At 36.6% G+C, this 27,104-nt stretch overlaps 1 protein-coding gene across 1 annotated transcript in view; it reads right to left on the reverse strand.

Annotated features, from left to right (window-relative positions):
• Positions 1-27,104, reverse strand: part of LOC121441087 (rab proteins geranylgeranyltransferase component A 1) — a 172,142-nt gene that overhangs the window by 23,753 nt on the left and 121,285 nt on the right. Inside the window, exons 10-12 of the mRNA XM_041642219.1 lie at positions 17,712-17,816; positions 17,259-17,322; positions 12,307-12,403 (exon numbers count right to left, since the gene is read on the reverse strand). Coding sequence (XP_041498153.1) covers positions 12,307-12,403; positions 17,259-17,322; positions 17,712-17,816 — 266 coding nt within the window. The remainder of the gene's footprint in view (positions 1-12,306; positions 12,404-17,258; positions 17,323-17,711; positions 17,817-27,104) is intronic.

The raw sequence follows: 27,104 nt of genomic DNA on the forward strand, positions 1-27,104 counted from the left end.
ATGAACTGGCCCTTTCCTATAGCAATATTTTTTTTTTTCGAGACAGGGTTTCTCTGTGGCTTTGGAGCCTGTCCTGGAACTAGCTCTGTAGACCAGGCTGGGCTCGAACTCACAGAGATCCGCCTGCCTCTGCCTCCCGAGTGCTGGGATTAAAGGCGTGCGCCACCATCGCCCGGCTTCCTATAGCAATATTGATGAATATCTTGCATATCACCATAAAACCTTCATCTGGCGGTGGATGGAGATAGAGACAGAGACCCACACTGCAGCACTGGACTGAGCATCCATGGTCCAAATGAGGAGCAGAAGGAGGGAGAACATGAGCAGGGAAATTAGGACCGCGAGGGGTGTGCCCACCCACTGAGACAGTGGGGCTGATCTATTGGGAGCTCATCAAGGACAGCTGGACTGGGACTGATGGAACATGTGATCAAACTGGACTCTCTGAACATGGCGGTCAATGAGGGATGACTGAGAAGCCAAGGACAATGGCACTGGGTTTTGATCCTACTGCATGTACTGGCTTTGTGGGAGCCTAGTCTTTTTGGATGCTCATCTTCCTAGACCTGGATGGAGGGGGGAGTACCTTGGATTCCCACAGGGCAGGGAACCCTGACTGCTCTTTGGACTGGAGAGGGATGGGGGGGGAAGGGGAGGGAAATGGGAGGAGGTGGAACTTTTAAACTTTTTAATAAATAAAAAAAGAAAAAGTAATTCAAAAAAAAAGAGAAAAGAAAAAAAGAAAAATATGTTTACAACATCATGCAATTATCAATTTTGTTCTTTGCGTGACAAGTGAAATGTTGGGTTTGAATCCCCATATTTTGTACATACATAGTACATTTATATGCATATAAATACACACACACATACACGTACACACACACACACACATACATATATATATATATATATATATATATATATATATATATATATATATATATATATATACACCTGAGAGTTTATGTCAAAACAAAGTTCTATTCTACAGGATTTCCTATTATAATATATGATTACTAGATTCCATTGAATATATTTACAAGGGATATTATAGTTTTGCTACTACAAATACTTGTTTGTAATGTTAGAAATAATAGTATATGCATTTATTTGAGCTTTCTTAGGAAAAACTGTGGTTGTCAACACAGCTGTGTTCAAAAGATACATGATCAAAAATATGTGATTGCCTTAAAAGTATAATACAAATTCAAAGCCAACCTGTACAGCATATTGTCATATTTCTCTTATTCGCTATAAGACATGTACTTTCATTCCAAAAGTTTATTTTTTCTTTATGGAATTATCTCACTCAATAAATGTGAACAAGTCTATAAATTAGATCAGGCAGAGAAAATAATTTCCTAAAAGTATTATATTTAATTAGCATCTACCGACAACTTTTATTTTGAAATATGCAACACTAGTTGCAACATTTCCCACAGGCATTATGAGAATTTCTTTTTCTTTTTAAAATTCATTTTACATACTAACCACATTTCCCCCTCCCTTGCCTCCCCTCTACCTCCCATGCACTCCTCAGAAAAGGTAAGTCCTCCCATGGCCAATCAACAAAGCCTGCACTATCAAGTTAAGGCAGGACCAAGCCTCTCACCCTACTCCCCATGTCAAGGTTGAGCACGGTAACTCACCATAGGAAATGGTTTTCAAACACCCAGCTAATGCACCAGGGATAAATCCCGGTTCCAATGCCAGGGTCCCCCAAAAGACCAAGCCACACACACAATTGTCCACCACATTCAGAGGGCCTAGTTCAGTCCCATGCAGGCTCCCCAGTCCAGAGTCCATGAGCTCCTACTAGCTCAGATCAGCTGTCTCTATGGGTTTCCCTATCATGATCTTGACCCCTGCTTGCTAGTATAATCCTTCCTCCCTCTCTTCAACTGGACTCTAAGAGATGGGCCCATGCTTGGCTGTGAATCTCTGCATCTGCTTCCATCAGTTACTGGATATAGGTTCTATAATGATAACTAGGAGTTAGTCACCAATCTGATTACAGGGAAGGCCCATTCAAGCACCTTCTCCGCTCTGCTATTGTTAGGAATCTTAGCTGGAGTCATCCTTGTGGATTCCTCCATGTTTCCCTAGCCCCTGGTTTCTCCCTACCCCATAATGGCTCCCTCTATTAAATTACCTCTTTAATTGCTCTCCCTCTCTGTCCATCCTCCAACTCTACCATCCTGTTCTCTCGTGTTCTTATCCCTCTTCCCCTCTCCTCTCCTCCCGCTAACCTTCAGTTTACCCAGGGGAATTCATATATTTCCCCTCCCTAGGGTAATCTGTGCTTGTCCACTCTTAGGGTCTTCTTTGTTACCTAGCTTCTCTGTGGCTGTGGATTGTAGCCTGGTTATCCTTTGCTTTACATCTAACATTCACTTATGAGTGAGTACATACTGTGCTGGATAACTGATTAAAATAAAATGCAAATCCTAACTGTAAAATTTACAAACTACATTCTCTTCACTTTATTGAGCAACTGCTTAAAGGCTTACTGGGCTAAAAAGATAACTCAATATATTGTTGATTACCATTCCTATGATATCAAAAGACTTATATTGGCATTAAGAAATCATATATAAAAGTAATATTTAATTACCAGTCTGTAATGATAACCCTTGCAAAACCAGTTACTAATCACAGTCATTATCATTGAAAATAGAAAGGAAAAAAAGAAACCTAGCATTTAGAAGTCTAAATTCTCTCAGCACAAAGTCAGAAATAACTGTTTAGAAAACTTGCTTTGGAACACTAATATCTCTCACAAGATACTGATTAGAAAGACAGAAGATTTCCACTCAGAAATACATTGAAATACATACAGGAGGACATACAAAAATGACAAGTTTAATATCTGGTAGCTGGGTGAGACAGTACAGCACGATAATACAGTCCTGTTTTTTCATGTTTCTTCTGCTTTCTCTATCTGTAATGCTAATGCAGTTTTTCTCTCAGGCCTTGGTGTCCTCATGATTAAGCAGAAAGTGTGGTATTAGGTCATCTGTACTATCACTGCTAAAGTCTTATAAAGCCAATTCTCTAAACTATAAAATTTTAGTGATAATAAAAGTGCAAACCAAAAATTTACAGCATTAAAATCTGAATATAAAATAAGAATAAGCAAATGGCTGTTAAAAAAGGTAAGAAGTCTGTTCCTCAATGTTCTGAAGTCAGACACACTAAAATTATTCACTGAATACAAAAACACAAATCTGTTCCAAAGGTTTTAAAGGAATTTTGAAATACAAGCTAGTCAACAAAGTATGTTTTGTTGTATCACCAAAAAAAAAATGTAATGTATATGTATAGGGGTTGATGTGGCTCATAACTTATCCTTCATATAGATTTATAAAAGTCAACTGTAATTTATGCAAAATAGCACAAATAAGAATGCCTGGATGTGCCCATAAAAGTGAAAGGGTCAGAAAAAACGTTTTCTTTATACTGCCAAATGGGGAAATGAGTTTGGCACATGTCACACAATTTGGTTTCATAAACCAACTTTGAAAAACTTGACTCAGTGTCATTGTTCTTGAGTTCTCAGTAGTCCTCATTGTCTGCTATGTTCAGCGAGTCCGGTTTTATCCCATGCTTTTTCAGACCCAGGCCAGCTGGCCGTGGTGAGTTCCCGATAGAAAATCCCCATTGTCTCAGTGTGTGGGTGCACCCCTCGCGGTCCTGAGTTCCTTGCTCGTGCTCTCTCTCCTTCTGCTCCTGATTTGGTTTTGATCCTATTGCACGTACTGGCTTTGTGGGGGCCTAGGCAGTTTGGATGCTCACCTTACTAGACCTGGATGGAGGTGGGTGGTCCTTGGACTTCCCACAGGGCAAGGAACCCTGATTGCTCTTCGGGCTGATGAGGGAAGGGGACTTGTTTGTGGGAGGGGGAGGGAAATGGGAGGCAGTGGCAGGGAGGAGGCAGAAATCTTTAATAAATAAATAAATAAATAAAACTTGACTCAACTTCCACTTTCACGGAAAAATTTAAGCTTAAAAAACACCGCTCCAGATTGTTAACCTGAGATCAAGAGGAAAAAATTTCAGCATACTTAGAAAATAAAATCTGTGCTTTGTAACAATACTAATAAGGACAATTGGAAATATCACATTTTCAAGCAACAAAACGGAAGAAGATACTGAAAATTGTTTAAAATTATCTAAACTTGTTTCATTAATGGTATGTAACCTTTTTCCTAGTAGGGCTGAAAACCAGAAAGAAATATATAAACAAGAACATTCATGAAACTTTATATTATTCATTATTATATATGATATTCACAAATCTATAGTCATCTCACAGATAAATAACTTCCTGTAACATAAAATCCCAGAATAAAACAGCTGTTACTGCCTGATTATTATGTATAGGAAAAGATTTCTAACTGCACAGCATATGAATAACTATAAAAAAACATGAACTTGAATGTCAAATGGAAAGGTTGCAGAGATGATGATTGCTCATTCATAAATAATTTTAGAAAAAAACCTTCATTTAGGAAATAATACGATTTGTTTGGCTTTACAAAACACAATAATGCCAAATTCTAAATAGTCCCAGTGGCACAAAACCAAATTAACCAAGAGAACACGACTTTGAGTTGATGTAAAGACTTTTAAATCTGTAACAAATTCTATAATAATTTACCTAATCCAGGGTTGCCAAGAAAAGGACTGTATTACTAGAAGAAATGAGCACCTTAAGAAGTACTGGTCTCCATCTTAATTGCAAGTACAGTAATGTTGCTTTTATCCAAAGGGGTGTTTCTCAACAGTCAAAAAACTGGGAGTGTACCTGTTTTATTTTCCTAATATTTTAAACAAAAAACTTACTACCCAATCCGTCACTAAGGACTTATTTATGCTAATATTACAGGTATTATAGGCAAGCTTACTTATCTTGGTTTCTGACCGTCGGTAGATTAAGTCTGGCTAATAAGGTATCGTGGGAGATAAATCAGTGATACAGAACAATTTTGGTGAACAGTTATTTCTGACTGTGTTGAGAGAATTTTGACTTCTAAATGTTAGGTTTTGGTTTTGTTTTCTTTTTCTTTCAGTACCTTGTGCTGCCAGAGAGCACATTCTGCCAGGCGCAGGAAAGCAGCCTGACAAGGAGAACAAAGGAAGACATATAAAATGTAGACACAAGAAGTGACAAAAGCATGACACAGGGTCATTTAGCATAGGAGCAAATAGGCCTCAACACCTCAGTAGCCTTCAAGGGCACTGCTGAATTACAATGGATAATAATAATGAATGATTCTGATATCTGTAAATTATAACAGCATAGCAAGTAAATGTGAGATATATGTTAAAAAGGTGAAGATCGGTAAAACAGTTTTGGCTCTACCCGAGGAGATCACTGCATAGTAGGGTGTGTTGAATAAATAATGAAGGATTGGAATAGTGTGTATCCACAAATGACATTTCTAAGCAGTAGTCAACCTTATCCTATGGGAGTTGCTTCTAATGTACTGAAAATTAATTTAAGAAGATATTGAAAACACTTTTATTTTGAAGGACCAGATCTCTAGTTTCCTTAGGCGACAAGTCTCTATAGGCTTGTTCTATAAAAGTTAAATTTTATGTATTATATGGAATAGTGTAATAACACAATAAAACATGTGTATAATGTGCAATGATCATAAGAAGATAGTTGGCATTTCCATCTCCTTCAGCATGGCTTGCATATGAGCATCTTGAGAAGCACTGGTCTCCATCTTCATTGCAAGTACATAATAATATTATTTAATTAATTAATTAAATAATTAATACATAATAATATTATACACTTAAGGGATACAATGCTATTCCAATACATGTAAAACAAGAATAAATTATGGTCAGTAACATATATGTCTGTGTATATATATATGTATATATATATGTATATATATGTATATATATGTATATATATGTATATATATATATGTATATATATATATACATATATTCTCTCCCCAATTACACACACACACACACACACACACACTTTTAAAAGTCAATACTATAAAAACTAGAAAACTCATCACCAAGGGTAGGAAGAGAGGAAAAAAAGACAATGATCAAAGTGTGTGAAGTTTTGGTTGTACAAAAATGGTAAGTTTAGTAGTGATCAGGTTACATTAGGGTCACCACAGTTAACTGCCTGAACAACAGATTTTTCAATATTCTTACCACAGGGGGAACATATCAGGGGAGTGATAGACATGACAATCATTTCAGCTGTAATATTTGACAATGTATATAGATCATAATGTCACATTTTATTAACATATATAATTATTAGTTGACAAAATTTTAAAACAGTAAAGACTACCATGAAAGTACAAAAAGATACCTTTAGTAAATAATTCTCAGCTTCTTTCTGAAAAGTGTAAGTTTTTATCAAGCATATGCTACAAGGGGGCTGGAGAGATGGCTCAGTGGTTAAGAGCGTTGCCTGCTCTTCCAAGGGTCCTGAGTTCAATTCCCAGCAACCACATGGTGGCTCACAACCATCTGGAATGAGGTCTGGTGCCCTCTTCTGGCCTGCAGACATACACACAGACAGAACATTGTATACATAATAAATAAATAAATATTTAAAAAAAAAAGCATATGCTACAAGAACAAGCTAACGTGAAACACTTTTAACATCTCAGTATCTTTCAACCCTTAATTCTTTGCCTCTATTTATGATAAAATCATAATTATTTATAAAGTACATCTCAGAAAAAAAGTTAATTTGCTCTTGGGTAATATCTGAAATATTTAAAATGTATTTCTTTAACAACCTCACCTTAAACCACCAAAGTTCACATAATTTACTTTCTATAAATTTCATTTCATTTCCTCTGAGGAATGGATACAGTCAGCCCCACTGGAATATATTTGGACTACATTTGATTTACTCAGGTATAACTGCATTAGTTACAGTGCTTGCCAACATTTGTCAAGTGATTCCTCCAAAAGAAAGAATGATGAATTTCACTTAGGATTGAAGCATTTCAGTCTGATTTTAGGACAAGTACATGTGTTCAGCTCCATATATTTGGCAAGGTGATTATAAAATATATAAAATGTGATCAGCTAGGATTTTTCTATTACTCTTAAGTAATTGTGCACAGGGAAAACAAGTCACTTCAAAATCCATTTATAGTTAAGTGCCTAAATACACATAAATCTGCAGATGGAGAATTATTCTTGAATGTTATTTTACTTGTTGATATCTATACAACACAAGCAACCTGAATTATCATTTGCAGTTCATCATAATTAGAACAAATACGAGAAATCCAGAGGAGAATCCAAAATGTGGGATCTTACCATACCACATAGTAGTTTACCATTTCTCTCTGCTTGACGAGAGAAAGGATTAAATTGTTTCTGAATAAGACTGTGAGGAGACAATTAAGCAGATTTTAAGAACATGTTCTATTGTGTCCACAATGTGCTTTATTCAAAGCTTCAGGAAAAAAAAATAAAGTCCTCAAAAGAGACAGAGCAGTAGTTTAAAAGCTAGTGTAACATTCTGAATAAAGTATTATGTTTATCATCAGGGAACATCAAATGAGAAAAATAAATGAAGTAGGAGCAGGTTTGGACACACAAAATAAAAACACGGCATATTTGCCTGTTTTTTTTTTCCTGACTTGAAATAGAAAAAGACAAAATGAAAATGAAGGCAACAGGAATAGGACATGGAAGTCTTCTGTGATATTATCAGACAATTCTATTTTAGAAGACAGATGAAGAACAGAACAATTTGAAACTAAATATGACATCAATGACTCTTAAATTAGGGAGCAACAGGAAAATGTGCTATTAAAAACTTTCAATGTCTGAGTTAAAATGGCTCCTGAAAGTCTGTGAAGAGGCTTAAAGCATAAGGAAAGGCAGAAGCAAAATTCTAATTAAGTCACAAAGTAAGGAAATAACAAATATGGTATCTTTCTTAAATTTTGCTACGTATTATAACAAACTTTAAGTCTCACTATTAACTTATAAAATAACACATACTGCATAATGAATGAAAAACAGATTGAAAAATAATCAAGAGCTTCCTTTTCTCTGTGATAAGGCAAAGTATCATTAATGAACTCAAGAGTACCTCTTTCAGGCTAGAAACAAGGGAAAACCAGCTAGTGTATTTGTACACATTGCTGCTATTATATTGATATGAAATGATTAAGTTACAGCGAAGACCAGAGAATTTTATCAAGGTAGAAACAAGTAAGAAAGGAAGGGCTTCTGAATCAAAAAGATCTTGGCCAGTTTGTTTAAAATGTTTTCATACATTATTGAAAATGTCTATGTGACTAGTTGCTTCTTCCCTACACGCAAATCCTGGAGGCTCCTGCCACTTGATTTCTTTCAAAATCATTTAAGATAATTTCTAAGGAAGACTTAGAATTTCCCAAGGTCTACAAGGTTAGATCAACTGTTTAGCATATGCATTCCTAGCACTACACACACACACACACACACACACACACACACACACATCTACAGATAAACTAAACACTTTAAATAAATAAAACTTTAGATAGCAGAAACTTCTAGTGAAGAGACAAGACATAACAGATTAAAAATCTAAACCATTGTCTACTCTATACCCCTTTGCACTGAGATTAATATGTCCCCTCTTGAGCCATTCATGTTTATGGCTTCTTTGGGTCTGTGGACTACATGGTTATCGTTTATGGCCAATACCTATCCACCTATGAGTGGATGTTTGTCTTTCTGGATCTGGGTTACCTCATACAGGATGACCTTTTCTAGTTCCACCCATTTGCCTGCAAACTCCATCATGTTATTGTTTTTAATAGCTGAGTAATACTCCACTGTGTAAATGTACCACATTTTCTTTATCCATTCTTCAGTTGATGGACATCTAGTTTATTTCTAGCTTCTGTTTATTATGAATAAAGCTGCTATGAACATAGCTGAGCATGTGTCCATGTGGTATGGTAGAACATTCTTTGGGTATATGCTCAGGAATAGTATAGCTGGGTCTTGAGGTAGACAGACTCAATTTTCTGAGAAGCCACCATACTGATTTCCAAAATGGCTGTACACGTTTGCACTCCCAACAGCAATTGCTCCATATCCTCTCCAGCATGAGCCGTCAATTTTGTTTTTGATCTTAGTCATTCCGACATATGTAAGATGGAATCTTAGAGTTGTTTTGATTTGCATTTCCCTGATAGCTAAGGATGTTGACAATTTCTTTAGGTGTTTCTTGACCATTTATGATTCTTCCATTGAAAATTCCCTGTTTAGATCTGTACCTAATTTTTGAATTGAATTTTGTTGATGTCTAGTTTCTTCATGCTAGAAGGTACTCCGTAGAATACCAGAAGAGAAAAATAATCACCCATCTACAAACCCTGTGCTCTACAAAAGAGAGCTGACTACAAGATGTACTAATGCTATAGTGGCACAAATGTTAGGAGAAAGAGCAACAACTTTTTGATTGGATTTGAGATCCACTTCATGAAATGGAAACCATACCAGACACTGTTAAAAAGAGACCAAGAATCTGAAACTAAATTGGTTATGGTGCTGGGGGAAAATCTATTACCATTATTCTCTGAAAGAAACATAACAATAAAATAACTCATAGTAGCATCCTGATATACCCATATATCGGCATATACTTCAACCCTTATCTGAGAATCTTCTTATTGAAGTAGATGGTTAGTAAGAGACCCACAACTAAAGCCGGGTGGTGGTGGCGCACGCCTTTAATCCCAGCACTTGGGAGGCAGAGGCAGGCGGATCTTTGTGAGTTCGAGACCAGCCTGGTCTACAAGAGCTAGTTCCAGGACAGGCTCCAAAACCACAGAGAAACCCTGTCTCGAAAAACCAAGAAAAAAAAAAAAAAGAGACCCACAACTAGAAAATGGACAGAAAGTGAGGGACTCTGGAACACTCAGTCCTAAATGGGAGGTCTTCATCAAATCCTTCTCTGTAAGGCTAAGGGATCTATGTAGAAGAGAAGACAGGGTAGACATCAGAAGTGATGGATGACTCGTAGGAAACAGTGTCTTTCAGATATAATAGGAATGATGTACATATGAACTCACATAGACTTTGGGAGCACACAGAGACCTGCATATATTCAAGCTAGACAAAAATTCCAGCACTAAGAAGGGGAAGTGGATTCTAAGTTCCACCCCTAACTAAGAAGCTAATACCTTATAGGAAAGGGGAATAAGTTTTCTCCAATAGAGTCTAACTGGGTTTAGCAACCTCACTCAAGGGCAGGCACTATGCCCAAGAGTAGCTGGTCAATACAAAACGGACTTTTTCTTTTTATATTATTTGAGATTTTTTTGTCTTATTAGTCATTTTTATTATTATTATTTTTTTTGATTTACTGTGGGTTTTTTTGTGTTGTTGTTAAAAGGAGAGAAAGAGGCCAGGCGATGGTGGCGCACGCCTTTAATCCCAGCACTCGGGAGGCAGAGGCTGGAGGATCTCTGTGAGTTCGAGACCAGCCTGGTCTACAGAGCTAGTTCCAGGACAGGCTCCAAAGCCACAGAGAAACCCTGTCTCAAAAAACAAAAACAAAAACAAAAAAAAAAAACCAAAAAAAAAAAAAATAAAAGGAGAGAAAGAATATGAAGTTGGATGGACAGGGATGTGGGATTTATTTGTAAGGAGCCAGGGAAGGGAAAAAACATATGATTTTTTAAAATTAAAATGTATAATGTTTCGTTACACATAGACTCCATAATCCAATGTATTTGTAACGTATCAACAGCATTTGACATTTACTATATACAACAATACTTTGTTATTCATAGACATACTATTACATGCTTTATAAACATTCTGGAGCTCACAAACTGGGAGAGAATCTTTGCCAACTCTTTATCTGGCAGACAATTAATATCCAGAATATAAAGAACTCAAATCCCAGAGTTGGGCTTTGCACCTAGACAGTGTTTTCAAAAGAAGAAAAAAATGACTAAGAAATATCTCAGAAAATGTTCACTGTCCATAGCAATTAGAAAGATGCAAATCAAAACAGCTTTGAGATTTTTGTCTCACCATGGTATGAATAGCAAAGATCAAGAGAGCAACTGAAAACATATGAAGAAGGGATGCAGGAAAAAGAAACTCTTGTTCACTGCTGGTGGGATGGGAAAGCAGTGCAGCCGCTGTGCAAATCAATATGTAGATGCCCCAAAAGGCTATAAATAAAATCACGTGATCCACCAATAACACTTCTTTACATATGTCTACAGGATGCTACATACTACGCTGGAGATACTTGCTTAACCAAGTTCATTGCTGTTTCTATTCTAGAAAATGCAAAAAAACCTAAATGTCCTTCAACTGAGAATAAAAGTGTGGTACATAAACACTATGAAATACTATTCAAATAAAAGAAAAATGAAAGCATGAACTTGCATATAAATGGATGGAACTAGGAAAGATTATATTGAGTGAGGTAACACAGAAAGACAAATGTCACATTTTCCCTCTTTGTATTTCTTGAAATACACAGGAAAAAAATACAAAGGAAAAAAGAGTCAAATGTGATGATTATGTAAAATGTTTCTACATCTCAGTGATCTAGAAATAAATATCCCAGAGGGTTAACTGAATTATGTATTGTTTTAGTTTGGACGTGAAGTGTTTGCCAAAGTTCTGTGTATTGAACACTTGCTTCCTAGGCGGTGGTGCTGCTTTTCTATGTTTCTAGAAACTTGAACTTGCACCTACCTAAAGGAAGTGAAACAGAGAAGGGAAACCCACTTCAACCTAGGGCACTGGGTAAACGTTAGCACCGAAAAAATATCACTATTAGGATTAATGGCAGGTCCTATTATTTCATGCTGTTATCACTCTTGATGTTCATTTTCTGCAAACAGGCAAAGAAATTGTCTGTGTTAAATTCAACAATGAACAATTAAAGGCTGAAGTTGTGCCTTAGTTCTAGATCACCTGAAATACATGAGGCTGTATGTTCATTTCCTAGTATGATAAAAGGGGGAGAGGCAAATTTTTAAAGAGATAGGTATATCCATATTCATTGCTTCTATTCATTCTATTGTAAGAAGTACCAACTAGAACAATCTAGACAAGGTAATAAAAGGTGTCCACATTGGAAAAATAGTGACTTCTTACAGATGACAGAACTTTCTGTAAAGACCTTTACCAACATTAAATAATACATTGTACAATGTATAAATTACCAAAACAGTATATTATCTAATATGCATTTCAGTCTTACAGATCAGTAAAAAGTATTAACAGGAGAATTTAGAGAGAGAGAAATAGTCCTGGGCTTACATGTGCCTTTCATGCATGTCATCGTTGAAGAGCATAACTCAATGACCCGAACAGCAAAACTTCCTGGTTCTTCTGCTGGCACTGTCATAATGGAGACCTGAAGACCAGAACAAGTAACAGAAAAAACTGTTAGGTCTTTTTATTTTTCTATCTTTAGAGTGCTAACTTCACAATTCCCAAATATTCTTTGAGATTTGAAAACATTTTGCTTATAATGATTTCATTTAGGAATAAAATGTAAATCATGCAACACAGGTCTCACTATCCAATTTCCTCATTATTATTCATGTTTATATTGTTCTCATCAACTGAATATTTCAAATCTTTAATACCAATTCCATTCATCACACATCACATACTAGTCAAAGGAATGCAATTATAATATTACTGTTAAAATATAAGCACTCTCTTCCTTGAAATCAGATTATAATAATAAGTGGTCTAGTATTGATATGTTATATGGGTCATATTTTAAAAGCTTTACATGACTATCGGATCAACGTTTCTCTACAGAGCTGAAGTTTCAGTGTTATTCTTCAGCCAAATCTAAAATGTGAAGAAACTATATCCTCTTAAAGGAAATGCTAGTGAAAGAGAAAGCTCCATTTTCCCTTTTCCCTGCATGTGCTGTGCTTGCATTCTGACAAGAAATGCAAAGAGGAAGCAACTAGAACACATTTTTTTTTTTAAAAAAATAGGAATTTGATGGAGGAAGGTCATTGGTTAATAAAGAAACTGCCTTGGCCCATTTAATAGGCCAGCCCTTAGGTGGGTGGAGTAAACAGAACAGAATGCTTGAAGGAAGAGGAAGTGAGGTAAGACGCCTTAGACAGATGCTATTTCCTCTCCTCTCTGGGGCAGACGTGATGAAGCTCGGACCCAGGATGGACATAGGCTAGAATCTTCCTGGTAAGCGCACCTCGTGGTGATACACACATTAATAGAAATGGGCCAAGCAGTGTTTATATGAATACAGTTTGTATTTCATTATTTTGGGGCATAAGCTAGCCAGGCGGCCAGGAGCTGGGTGGCAGGAAGCGGGCCTGCCTGCAGCTCCTTCAACAGGAATTGGGCTTGATAGCAATGACTACCCTATTTGTCATCTATTTGGCGGCTTATGATGTTTCAAAAACAGTTCTCCATGTTCCTCTTAACTCCCTTTGCTGCTATTAAGGATAGAAAATATATTTTAGCATCAAAGAGAGCAAGAAACCAAAATACTGAACACCGTGAAATAATGAAATGATGACTAAAAATATGACCATAATTGAAAATGTTCCTTTAATGACTCTACTAACATGGAAAAATTTCTTTTGGTACTTGCAATTCTCATAATTTATTACTGAGATACAATCAGTATTGTCCTACTGGCGCACCTCCATCACCTGAACTCTGAGACGTTGACTCTTTAAGTATTTCATAGATTTTAAATTCCCTCTTTAACAAAAAGTTCCTAACTCTCTAACATCACCAGGGAATATGCGTGAACTGTCCACCTGTTTCTTTCCCTACCCTCTAATCTTCTTAGTTCTACTTGCAATTCAAAATGAAGATCTAAAGAGAGGTGGGAAGAGAGGCAGGGAAAGAACAAGGGAAGAAGTGGCTGAAGGAAAAATAAAGGACTGTAACTCTGTCTGCCATGTGAAGGAGGGATCTGAGAAGACAGATGTGAAACAGGGTGACAAGTTAGAAGGCAGAGACTGCAAAAAAGGAAGGAACGGAGACAACTTTTATGAAGAACAGGACAAGACCCAAAGGTTGAGAAATGTCAGAGAGAAGAACATCTGTGTAGCTAGAGAAATGTCAGTTCTGTTCTCGGAGGCAGTGAGCCCTTGAAGAAAACCAGAATGAGGGCAGAAGCTAGTGACTTCTGCTTTAAGTGCCTATCTCTTGATAGTCACAGTCGAACTTCAGCACAGGGACCTGGAACCCCATGCCTTCAAGAGGTGGCCTCTAGCATATACATGGAGTTGAGACTATGGACTTGCATACATGCCATGGTGGTTTGAGTATGCAGGGCGGATAATACAGTTGGATGAAGGGGAAAAGTTTGATATTTAAGAACAGGAGAAAAAGAAAAATGAGCTTCAAGGAGGCAGAGAACAACAGTCAGGATTTGGAAGTCAAAGGTCAAGAGATAGAGAGGAAAAAACTTGTCAAAAGCTACCAGGAAAGGCCTAGTGGAAAATAATAAAAAAAAAATGTCCTCTGACCCTAAATATCATGGTTTTTACTGCATTCAGTAACAGAAATTGTGGTAGACGTGTATGGACAGGAGCAAGGTTGCGCTTTAGAAATGACTAGGAGTTCAGGAACTGGAAGCAGTAAGTATAGTGTATAGAACACACTATTAAAAAGAAGGGAGAGGCTGGGTACTCAGGAGAGATAGAGACAGAGTCAGGAGACTGGGCTGTTTTATTTGTTTTTAATGTTAAACTTTCAGTTACTGTGTCTGTATGTGTGCATGCAAGATTGATTTTAGGTAATTATTCATGCATAGATCAAAGGCACCTGTGAGGGAGGTTGCCCATGAACAAGGAAGACATAGACCCCTTAATCACCCTTGAGATGGTGTACATATATTGTGAATGGTCGGGTAGAAATTCGAATTCTTTTGTGCAAAGCAGGTATTTTATTTTACCCAGAGAAACAAGAAGATGAACAGAGTGAGTTAGAAAGTGAAGACTGTTACTAGTCATTGGGGTGAATGAAGAAGCGATCAAAAGCAAGTGGAGGGATTTGTACATTAACAGCATCCAGCTGCATGAGGCTGATACCACAACTATGTGGTAAGGTCAATCTGCTTGGTTGTGTAGCTTTCTCAAGTGGCCCTTGGTGAGGAGAACCCTAAGAGAGACATACATAGATCCCCTGTGGAAGGGAAAACAGACAATATATCCTGAGAAGATTGGGAGTGGGTGGGAGAAGTAAAGTGGAGGGGGAGGGGATCAGAGGAGTGGGGCAGAACATGAGGGAACAGGATGTTCAAGAACGAGGAAGGACAGAGAGGGAGAAAAAGGAAAGAGCTATCTTGATTGAGGGAGCCATTAACGGGCTAGAGAGAAACATGGCACTAGGGAAATTCCTAGGATTCCATAAGGATGACCTGAGCTAAGACAGGAAGTAACATTGGAGAGGATGCCTAAACTGGTTTTTCCCTGTTATCAGACTGATCACTACCTTAATTGTTATCATAGAATCTTCATCCAGCAACTGATGAAAACAGATACAAAGATCCGCAGCGAAGCACTGGGCCAAGCTACCTGAGACCAGTCCAATAGAGGGAGAGGTGACAGTATGAGCAAAAGGGTCAAGACCATAATGGGGATACCCACAGAAATAGCTGACCTGAGTTAGTGGGAGCTCACTGACTCAAGACTGATTGGGGGGAAACCTACATAGGACCAAAATAGGCCCACTGAATGTGGGGGACAGTTGTGAGGCTTGGGCAGTTTGTGGCACCAATGGCAGTGGGACCAGGATTTATCCGTAGTACTTAAACTGGCATCTAGGAAAACATTCTCTTTGGAGGGATGCCTTGCTCAGCCTAGATATAGCGGGGGAGGGCCTTGGTCCTGCCTCAAAGTGATTTGTCAGACTTTGTTGACTCCCTGTGGGAAGCCTTATCTTTTCTGAGGAGTGGATGGGGGGTGGGGGGTGGGGTAGGATGGAAGGAGGGGAGGAAGTGGGAATGGGGACAGCTATGTAGAATGAGAAAAGATTACATTAAAAAAAAGAGAGAGAAATGGATACAATTAATAGCCAGAAGCAGGAAAGAGATTTTCCTTTGTGGTCCTGTAGAAAGCCTTGGAGGAAGAGGGCAGAAGAGAAATGATAAAAGTCTGAAGAAATAGAGGGGCAACTCTATGGACTGACAGAATGAGAAGAAATGATTAAAAGAGATAGGAAGACTGACTGGGGCATATTCATGATCATGTAAGTCTATAATCTTCAGATTTGACTGGGCCATTGAATCTGCACAAGAAAATGCACACAGAACAAGGAATGTCATAAAGTGATTATCATACATCTTTCTTTCAGGTCTAACTTGTTTGTAAGTCTCATACTCGGGAGAAGACTTCGCTTTGTAATTTAAAGAAAGGAACATCAACTCCCAAACTTACAAAAAAAATAGTTCTATTTTCACCTTCTGATTTTAACATGCCTCACATTTCTAAGGGCAATGCTTAGTCTGGTTTCTCTCTGACTTTTGGATGGACTTCAACTTATCAGTTACATTCTTTCTTGCCTGGGTATCTCAACTCCTCTGCTGACTCCATTCAAATAGCTAAAATCCTTAAGAACCCTTGAAAAGAAAGCCCTCCTCTTCCATAACCCTCTTCAGAGGCCAATTCCCATCTTCTATTTTCCAGTTCAGCTTCTTCAAAGAACTGCCTCTATCTGCTCTCTTCATGGTTCTGCCTCTCTGCCACTCTCCAATGTATTCACTAAGCTTACAGTTGGTTTAATGGGAAATCCAGACACATCAGCCAACAATGCCAGACCAATGTGATGAGTGAAACATTAATTGCTATATAGTTTCCTTAAACTATACCATGCCAATCCTTGTTGCACTGAACTGCACTTCCTATTTGTCTGTTTCTGTGCCCCTAGGCTATGTGGTATTTGAAAGCAGACATGCTATCACAGTTATCAATCTCTCCTAGGAGGACACTACTCTCTGGCTGCTGAGGAAAAGGCACTTCTTTGGCAACTATTAAATGAAAGTTCAGTTTTAGAGATTTTAATATACAGTATAGGGGCTACTGTTACTAATACTATATTATAAACTGAAAACCTGGTAAGAATGGATTTTCACTATTCTTCCCATAAAAATTTTCTGTAAAGATAGACGTGTTAATTAGTTTATTGTAGTATCACCATGTACATATATTTCTCTTAAACAAACACATCTTTTATTCTAAAAAAGAAAAAAAAGAGGACTGAATCACCTGTTGATCTGACTCCGTTTTTAGTACAGATCCATCTGTTATCAGGACTGCCCTGGATATCTGCCTGCAATGCACAAAAGAGGAAAGCTGTGATTCGCATTCTATGGGTAAGTTTCATTTATTGTTATGTAACCAGCAGAAGGCATGCTTCAAAGATTTAAGTAAGAATAAAAGTGTCAAAACCCAGTCAAGTTCTGCTTTAATCTTTTCTTGGCTCAAGAAAGAAGGATGCATGACCTACAGACAAACTGCAGCTGACGCAAAGGAGAAGCAACTTTGCTAGGCTCCCCTCAAAACAGAACCCAGTAAGGAAGAAGGGTAAGAAATCAAGTTATACCTTCAGTTCGCTATACCTCTGCATGCTACTTGAAAACAGAATAATGAGAAGAGTCAACATAACTACACAGCCAGAAATGCTTCCGTCTTTCGTGTAGTGGGTGGAGGGCACCTTACCTGTACTGTACACGGGAACATGTGTTTTCAGAAAGGTAACTGTCTTCAATAACGAAATGTTTAGAAATTATTCTTTGACCAAATTGATCTATCATTGCTTTACATCTATAAAGAAGATAAGCATAGAAGAAAAGTTTATATTAATGATTAAGCAACTGACAGAATGAAATCATGAACTGATGATTTTGAATTTGAAACCTTGTGAACCTTTAAAAAATTGCCAACTACTTTGCATTTTCTGACAATGAACTAGAGATATATTCTGGCTGTTATTCTCACATCCTTTAAACTATAAATGCACGTAAACTGTTTCTTAAATATTTATTTTTATTGTCATTAGTCTGTAAGTGTGAGGCCAGCAAAGTATTATTGCAAAATTCCAAGCTTTCCTCACATTTAGAAACATAGAAGTCATTCCTTTGTTTAGAAAAAAAAAAATCAGTTTTCTTTTTTTCCACCTTTAACAGTCCTAAGAGGGAAAGGAAAGCTGATTAAATATCTTGTATCATTCACAGCCTGCAAAGGCCACTGAAGGCTTTTTTATTTTTCTGTTAAGTGTTGCTTTCTCTTTTGTTCAAGAATCGCTATCTGGTCACGCGTTTGATAATGTTTTAAACAGAAAAAAAGGATAGAGCCTCTTTTAATATCTGTTTCCACTTTACTTCAAAGGATAATCATGGAAAGATTTCTTTCAAGTGCTGTTTCCAAATAAGGAAAACACTTATGCACGGACATTATCAGGTCTCTGTCATCTGATATGTGTTGGGACAATGAATCATATAGAACCCTCCATTGACCTTCTTTCAATGTGTCTAGATAAAAGGATGAAAATTAGAATCCATCTCCTTGCAGTGCCACAAGTTATAAATGTACTTTATAGGGCTCATTATCCAAACTAATGGACTAAGAGCGACATCCTTGAAACGGACTTACCAGCACTGACAAAGCCACTATGCAATATTTCAGGAACTATATGCAAATGACTATATGTTTGCTATATCTTTTTATTATGGAAATATCAATTTGCTTTTGTCACAGCTTCTTTTGGTACAAGAATTTTTATTAGAAATACACTTATATGCTGATCCTCACACTTATATCATATTTAAAACATTCTGCTATAAATTAAAGCATCCTCCATTGCTCTAAACAAGTCAAATAAAGGATCGCTTATAGGTATATATTAAAATAAAATGACCAGCATCCAAGACCAATGCAAAAAGGAAATAAGTTTGTATTCTGCTGATATTGTTGAATAAATGCCATACCACTGCTGTCAAATTAGGATATTATATATAGTGATGTTATGTAATACTTATAAATAATTAAGCATATTTTAACATAAATCTGTTGTATGAATATTTAAATGACTTCCAAATCTTGCCTATACTTCAATTCTCTTTCATTTCCTTAAACTAAGAGCTCACATTATGTATATAAAGTATTTCATTAAATTAGTACAAAAGACTTACTTACACCAAATACTGGCCAAGGTAACTTTTAAAAAGTAGAAAGATAAGTTTGTTTTTTAAGCTCCTGCTTTGAAGCATTCATAAAAAATTTAAAGATCAAAGTACTTGAAGGAGTGGAGAAGAGACATCTGCTGAATTGTCATGATATAATGATTATAATTGTCCTACAACCACTGGCAAACATGCTGTACTTTTAACTAAGAAGCTACAGAAATTGAAGAAGGAATAATACAGGCAGGCAAATAAAAGGGAGTATAAAGTGCTATGTAAACTCAACTAAGGAGTGCTTAAGAATGGGGCATAACTGTAATTATATTTAAAAGGACGATGGGGAACATGATGTCCATACTGAAATGGCTAGGATGAATTTTACTGACATCTGCAATTTACTGTGGAATGCAGAAAAGACGAATCAATAGATGGCCCAAGAGGTGACTAACTGAAGATGCGTGAATAAACAATGTTCACTGCAGAAACTGAAAGCAAGACAGAAGAGGTGGTCACTTCAAATGCAATGTTGTTAAAGGGTTTGAAACCCTTTACCATAAAATGTTGGATCAAAACTGAGAAAAAAAGTGCTTTCCATATAAATCTGCAACGTCAGTGCCTTTTTTAAAGGACACTTATTATCAAACAACTGAACAAACAAACAAACAAACAAATGAGCAATCCCAAAAATAAACCTAGCCCTCAAGATTACAAAGTCTTTCCTCTTTTGTTGGCCTCCAAAGACTAATAAGGGATCCTTTGGTGACTGGCAGACACTGTTTTCAGGTGTTACAGTGTTAGAAAGAATTAATGCAGATAACCCAGAGAGGAAATAACGTGATACGGAAAAAAGTAAGCTCAACTCTGCAGGAAGGGTAAGATGCTAATTAATGTGCCTGTTTATGCAGAAGCTTCTGATGAAACAGTGATTTCCAAAGGAGGAGGAGGAGCAGGAGAAGGAAACAAATCAGAATCACACCTGGGGGACTTTTTCAAATAATAAGTACCCCTGGAGATTCTGATAAGCTTCCAAGTCCCAAGAAAGAATCAAAGCGAAGCCTCTGCTACTGCTGCATCTTTATGTTGCACGTAAGTGAGAAATGTCAAGCTCTACAGATAGAGAGAAATTACCCACATCCGCACAGAGTGAGGAGACTAGTAAATACGCCCAGTCTTAGTCTGGTAGATGGTAACAACATGACTCACCTGTTAGTCTCATTCTTACGCTCAAGTATTGAGGCAATAGCCCTAAGCAAAGCTGTGCAAACCAAGACGAGTTAAGCAAGTGCTAAGATTTGTTTTCCCTCAGATATTTGACTTATTGCCATATATGCAGCCTAATTGGGAGAACAATGAAGAGCAGATATTGATTTGGGACCTATTCTTAATCTTTGTATTATAAAGATTAATATAAAAATTAGATGACATTCGCTTAATGGAAAACAGCAAAATGAAACAGTGCTGCCAGACACATTAAAATACCCTCCTGCCTACTCCTCCCACACAAACCTAAGGAAGCCATTAAAGATTAACAGCATTTCGGACTTAGCAGAGGGCCTTGCTGAGCCTCATAAATAGTAAATTGAGAAGGAACATGATAGGAGTTCCTAGTTACAGGGACACAATGACCAAGCCGATCATAAGAATCACTGAAGCTAGACAGAACATTTCTTGGGCAAGGCTTTCTAAATCAACAAACCACAACTCTTATTCAGTTCTTGGTTCAATGATACAAGAGGAAAAGTAGCAAAATGACAATAAGGGAGAAAAAAACACAGCACGTTTAAAATGAAACATCTGGAACTCAATCAAGAAGAGAAAATAATAGTACTAATAGATATGCAACCCCTTTGATCTTCAGAATTAAAAGCCCAGGCAATAACACAGTATAGAAATCAGAAATGAAATAATGAAAAAGGAAAATATTAGTTAAGGAAATGATAAGACTCTTAATCATTGAAGGAAACAAATCTTCCTATGGGACAGATCTTGTGAGTTCTCTTAAAGGCCAATTCCAATTTTACATCCTTCAGAGAACTGCTCCAAAATGTTTCACAATGATATTTCCAGGGTAAACGTCTACTACAGTCATTTCAACTCATTAACAGGATTGGGTTTTCAGTTGGTGCTCTGACCTTTTCATAAGATGTGTATCGATCTTTCTAATTATGTACTAATTTCTTTTCTTGACAGAGGCTACTTATTCTCTTAAGAATATGTAATTGGCAAATAAAAACTAAATATATCTTAGGAATGCAATGTGACAATTTGACATATGCATACACTGTGTAATGAATAAAAGAATCAAATTAACACATCCAATTACCACCCACAATTGCCACTGGGGAGTAAAGATGCTTAAAATCTGCTCTTATCAAATTTCAAGTACACAATGAAGTTATTATTACCAACTTCCCTTTTACATCCAGCATGGCATGCTCCAAATTGGCTTTAACACAGATCCACATCTACTTTCCTTCCTTGTAATCTCTCTATCAAACAAGGCTATGACCTACACTTAGAACTTTCCCACCCAAATCTCTCTTCATATCTAATCTACTACTATATTATCTTCCACCTTAAAATATTTCTTATAATTAGCCTCTCCTTTCCCACATCACGAACACTGCCTTGGGCTCCTGTAGCATTTAACAAGGCAGTGGACTGCTATGAAGCTGATACCTCACTTATTCAACATAAAAATATGGCTGTGCCAGTACTGTTCCCGAAGGTAATAGTGAAGATGCAGACACAGGCAATTTTAAAATAATAGTTCTGCTCAGCCATAAAGGGTAAGGAATGAAGCTAGGAAGTGGTGGTACATGCCTTTAATCCCAGTACTGTGGAAGCAGAGGCAGGAAGATTTCTGTATGTTTGAGCCAGCCTGGTCTACAAAGTGAATTCCAGGACAGCCAGGAGTACACAGAAAAGTGCTGTCTGAAAACAAAACAAAACAACCCCCTCCCAAAAAAAAGGTGAGGAAAGGGCATTACAGAGTACTAAGGGAGGTATCTAACTCAACTTTGAATGGATAGGCAGAGTATCAGGGAATGTAGTTTAGGGAAACTGATTTACAATGTTTATACAGGAACAGAGTTAAGCTAACAAGTACAAGAAGGTCTCAGGCAAGAAACTTATAATCACGTCAGTGTTACCTGTCAAGAAGGTGGGAAACAAAGAAGGAAAAAGTAATGAGCCTTAGGCATTGGTCAGATATCTCCTATAAGGCTTTATGTTTATCCAGAGATGACCAAAACTCATAGAGGCTCTTTACATTTCCTCTTCAGAGAGCAGAGGGCAAGATCTGTACACCAAAAATGCTTAAGATACCTGGCTACATTAATTGTTTTATAACGTCTTCCAGTGGACTTAAAACTATGTAGAAACAAAAATCCTGACTGCATTGTTCTCGTCTGTATTCCCATTGCCCAGTACATCAAAAACAACTAATATTTTCATGAATGGAGGAATGGCTAGATGATGGAAGTATTCTGTGCTTATGAACATTAAAAGTAAGCAACTGTGATTCTGGAGACAAAGTATCTTTTCATTACATCCCTTCTTCCAAATCACTGCCAAAAGTTACTTACACTATTGAAAAGTATAGCTAATAAGCCACAGTTTTTTGGCAAAGGGTAGAATACATTAGGCCTTCTTTTTTAAGGGCATGACAAGGTTTCCAATTATGTATGTTACTAATGTATAATGAACTACTTGAATGTGTAATCAATGGTTTTATGAGGTTTATCTGCTCTGCCAATATTACAAGAACCCTACAAGATATGGTTTGTCGGCCACTCTATTTTTTTTTTTATAATAACACTAGGGCATAGAGGAGTTAAACATCCTGCTTAATTTCACACAGCTTGGAAATAGCAATGTCAGAACTCAAATACAGTTTATGTGACATTGAAGGCTGCACTGTTCCCTTAAGTTCCAATACACAGACACAGGGTCTATATTTTATTTCCTTTTTTATTGCATCACAACAGAGCAACTAGCATGGGGGTTGGTAAAGGGCAAGCATCTAGAATATAATTGTTACTATTTTACAAAAGGGACGCCCAACAATCAGAACTTCAGTAATAGTACAAATGATGGAATCTTATGTTCAGCCTAACAAACTATTATTAACATCCAAATCAGGGAAGTTAAACAGAAAAAATATTTCTAATATCCTAACAGCAATCTTAGTAAGCCGAACAGCTGAAGTATACATAGAAGATGAACACATAGACTATTTTATAGACCACTAGTCCAAAGTTTAATGTTTAATACGGTACCGCTAAGGAGCCAAACACAATTTATCTGAATTGTACCTAGTCAGCACAACTAGAAAGGAAAAGAAAGCTGCTCAAGAAAAACATTCAGTGTTTCAAAAGAAAAACAAACAAACAAAACAGAGGTTAGAGTGCTGTAGGAAGTCTTACAGCTTGTGGTTACCGCCTACTGGGGCTTGGCCTCTTAGACCATATATGTGGATGCAGAGCCTGCTTTTGCCCCTTTCTCCTTTTTGCTGGCTACTCTTTCAGATTGCTGGATTGTTGGATTTGATCTCTGTTCTCCGTTCAAGCAGAAGAATTCTGATTTGTGAGTTTACCCCTAAATAAATAACCATCTATTATTTCTCAATTCTGAGCTAGCGTGGGATTTCTTTTAAAGCGTCCTTGCCACAGTAGAGTGTTAGAATTTGGGGGGAAAAGACTTAATAAGCAGAACTACTGGGTGACATAGTATGCAGAGTCTAGGCAATGCATAACACAGGCACAACAAATGAAGCAAAAATAAAAAAAATCAAGCTCTAGGCAAAAATAGGAATGAAGTTGGTTACATATTTCATATATTATAATATCATGTGCCTCTCAAAGTTTACTTCCTACATTTATGTGTAAACATGATATCAGCCTCAATGCTGTGGTCATTTATATTCATGTTTCTGTCAACTTTTTTAAACAGAAGGTGAGAAACATAGCACACACACAAAGCTAAAGTCAGTTTAAGCCTCATTCATTAACTTATTAGATGGTTACTGAGGATAATGAGTGATAGACATGCCTTATATATAAAGATATTATAGTGAGATCTTGCATTTCCTACAGAGAATCTATCAAGTAACTGTAAAAGGTGACCAGACTCGCAGACTAGCATAGAGGTCTGACTTAGTGTCTGAGATTTCAGGACTCTGAGCCCAGGCAAGTTGTAATTATACTTAGTGGGAGAAGCAATGTCAAGTGTGCCGTCTAGTAAGAGAGGCAAACTATAAGAATACAAATGCAAATAAGTTTCTAAGTCACCATAGAGTCCTTAAAAAGAAATGATGATTGAATATACTCAACTATAAGATTAAGATTTTATCCTAATAAATTATCCTGTACTTTTAGATCTTCACAATGTATCTCCTACTACTGACCTTTCTCTAAAATAGTACAGCTTAAATGAGAACAGTGGTTGGGAAAGATACATTAGCCTAAAACCAACTTGAACTTAAATTAGCTTTTTATAATTACATAAACCTGGTCATTGTTATCAGATGTATAAATTTCCAATTTTAAAATACTACATGCTTTTGTTTTTATATGTTTCTTAAGAAAGAACTTTAAAGATCACTTAAATGACTCATATAGTAAGGTAACAGGAATCACAGCACTTCAAGCCAAGATTAAAAATTATACTATTATTATGGGATAAACTGTTAAAGCTTGGAAGAAATAAACAGTTCAGTAAGAGAATTACAGGTCGTATCTTTAAAAAAGTTAAAAAAACAAAACAAAAGAGGATAGAACAGGGCAGTGATGGCATGTCTTTAATCCCGTCACTTGGGAGGCAGAGACAGGCAGATCTTTGAGTTCAAGGCCAACCTGGTCTACAGAACAAATTCAAGGACAGCCAGGGCTACACAAAGAAACCTTGTCTCAAAAAACTAAAACCAAGGAAGCAACCAACACCCACAATAGATAAGAAAACTATGTTCATTGTTAAACTGGACCTTAAGCAATATTAACACAGCCCAAAACAGACACTGTACCATTGGTTTATAAATTAGATATAAATTGTGCAAATTGTTTATAATGTGACTACTGGCCCACATTAAAGCACATGGAACATTTTAAGATCATTTATTTCTAAATGTTAAGGAAGAGCCAGCTAAATACATTCCAATATCATTTAACATAATCAAAGCACAGGGTCAAATCTGGCAGAAGACTCAATGGTTATTGCTGAATCCTTCTAAACTATCTTACAGATAAAAGAATTGGCCCCAAACAGAACTAGCTGCCATTCACATTATTAACACAATTCAAAAGCAGAATTAACAGACCTTTGCATATCTTAGGTGTTGTTAATCAATATGGAGCTCCAGGATAGTATGATAATACAAAAGATTTTAAACTAGAAGTAAGCTGCCTACTACCTTAAGTTCATAGTGTCAGTATATCTGGCCAAATTCATCTATCACAGCCTTATAATAAATTAAGATCTAGGATCCACAAACTCAGCACAGAACACAGTACTCTTGCCTAAATCTTTAAATTTAGCTTACAGAAATGATCACTGTTTCTCAGTGTCATCTAAGAACAATTTATAATTAATTATATTAGGTGACAAACACCTGTCATCCTGAGGTACACAGGAAGAACCTGTCTCAAAACACCGAACAAACCAACACAACAGAAACTTTATTTTGACTGGACTCTACAAGAATATTTACTCAATTCAATTTTCTTTGTCACTTTATACTTTTAAAATTACCAGTATGGAGGTTCTTATGGTTTCTAAGACCTTTATTCTTCACCTATCTGTTCCAATTAGAAGCTGGATAAGTTCATAAAAATAGATCCTTTATTCAGAATATTTCATAAAAATGTAAATCATATGTAAGGTGAATGTAGCCTTTATTTCAACAAATGCTATTACTGTACTAGCATACCCTTTTCAAGAAAGAAAGAGAGAAACAAGGAAAGGAAGGAAGGAAGGAAGGAAGGAAGGAAGGAAGGAAGGAAGGAAGGAAGGAAGGAAGGAAGGAAGGAAGGAAGGAAGGAAGGAAGGGAAGGAAGGAAGGTCACCAAGAAATATGAAAGAAAGAAAGAAAGAAAGAAAGAAAGAAAGAAAGAAAGAAAGAAAGAAAGAAAGAGAAAGAAAGAAAGAAAAATCACCAAGAAATATGAGCCATGCAAAATTTTTATGTGACTGAGACCAACATGTGGTACTGGAATGGTACCCAAAAAGTATAAAAATGATCGAAGCAAATAAACACCAAACAAGCAATTTATTATCTGCTTTCTGTCACAGGAAAGCATTCTTGTTTCAAAATGACTGTAAAAGGAAAAACAAACTGGGAGACATACAGACAACCCCTCCTTTACGAACTTACAGGACAATCACTCATATGAACTTCATAAGCCAAAATCTGAGTATCCTAATCTTTTATATATTATCACTTCTTTCACTTACATAGTATGATTCTGTTCTGTTGCTAAAGATACTTTATAAGAATCTTAAATCACATGTCAATTTTTACACTACAGAACTGCAAATTTACTAGGTATTATTTATTTCTAGCATCAAATCTTAGCTAAAATAACTACTTATAACACTGTAACTCACCTATGAGAAATTAATGGCCAAAATTTATTCTATTTGGACTATACCCAATTACTGCACAAAGAAACAAACTGTTTGGGAATCTAGTTACAAATATTATGGCACTTGATAATTTCAACAACACTAATCTTAATACACTCCTAAAATAGTCATCTATGAAACACAGTCAATAGACACTTGGGAACATCTAAGAACGAAGAGAAACAGCAGTTTCAATAGCTCTTAAAACTTTATCCAGTTGACCTATTTCTGTTTCAAGGTAAAACTTATAAATTGTATGATTGTGTTTTACTGAACTTAATTCAGACAAAAGTATATACTAGTAATCAAT

This window comes from Microtus oregoni, unplaced genomic scaffold, assembly GCF_018167655.1.
Source record: "Microtus oregoni isolate MIOR12 unplaced genomic scaffold, Mior012 000073F_002, whole genome shotgun sequence".
NCBI classification, from domain to species: Eukaryota; Metazoa; Chordata; class Mammalia; order Rodentia; family Cricetidae; genus Microtus; species Microtus oregoni.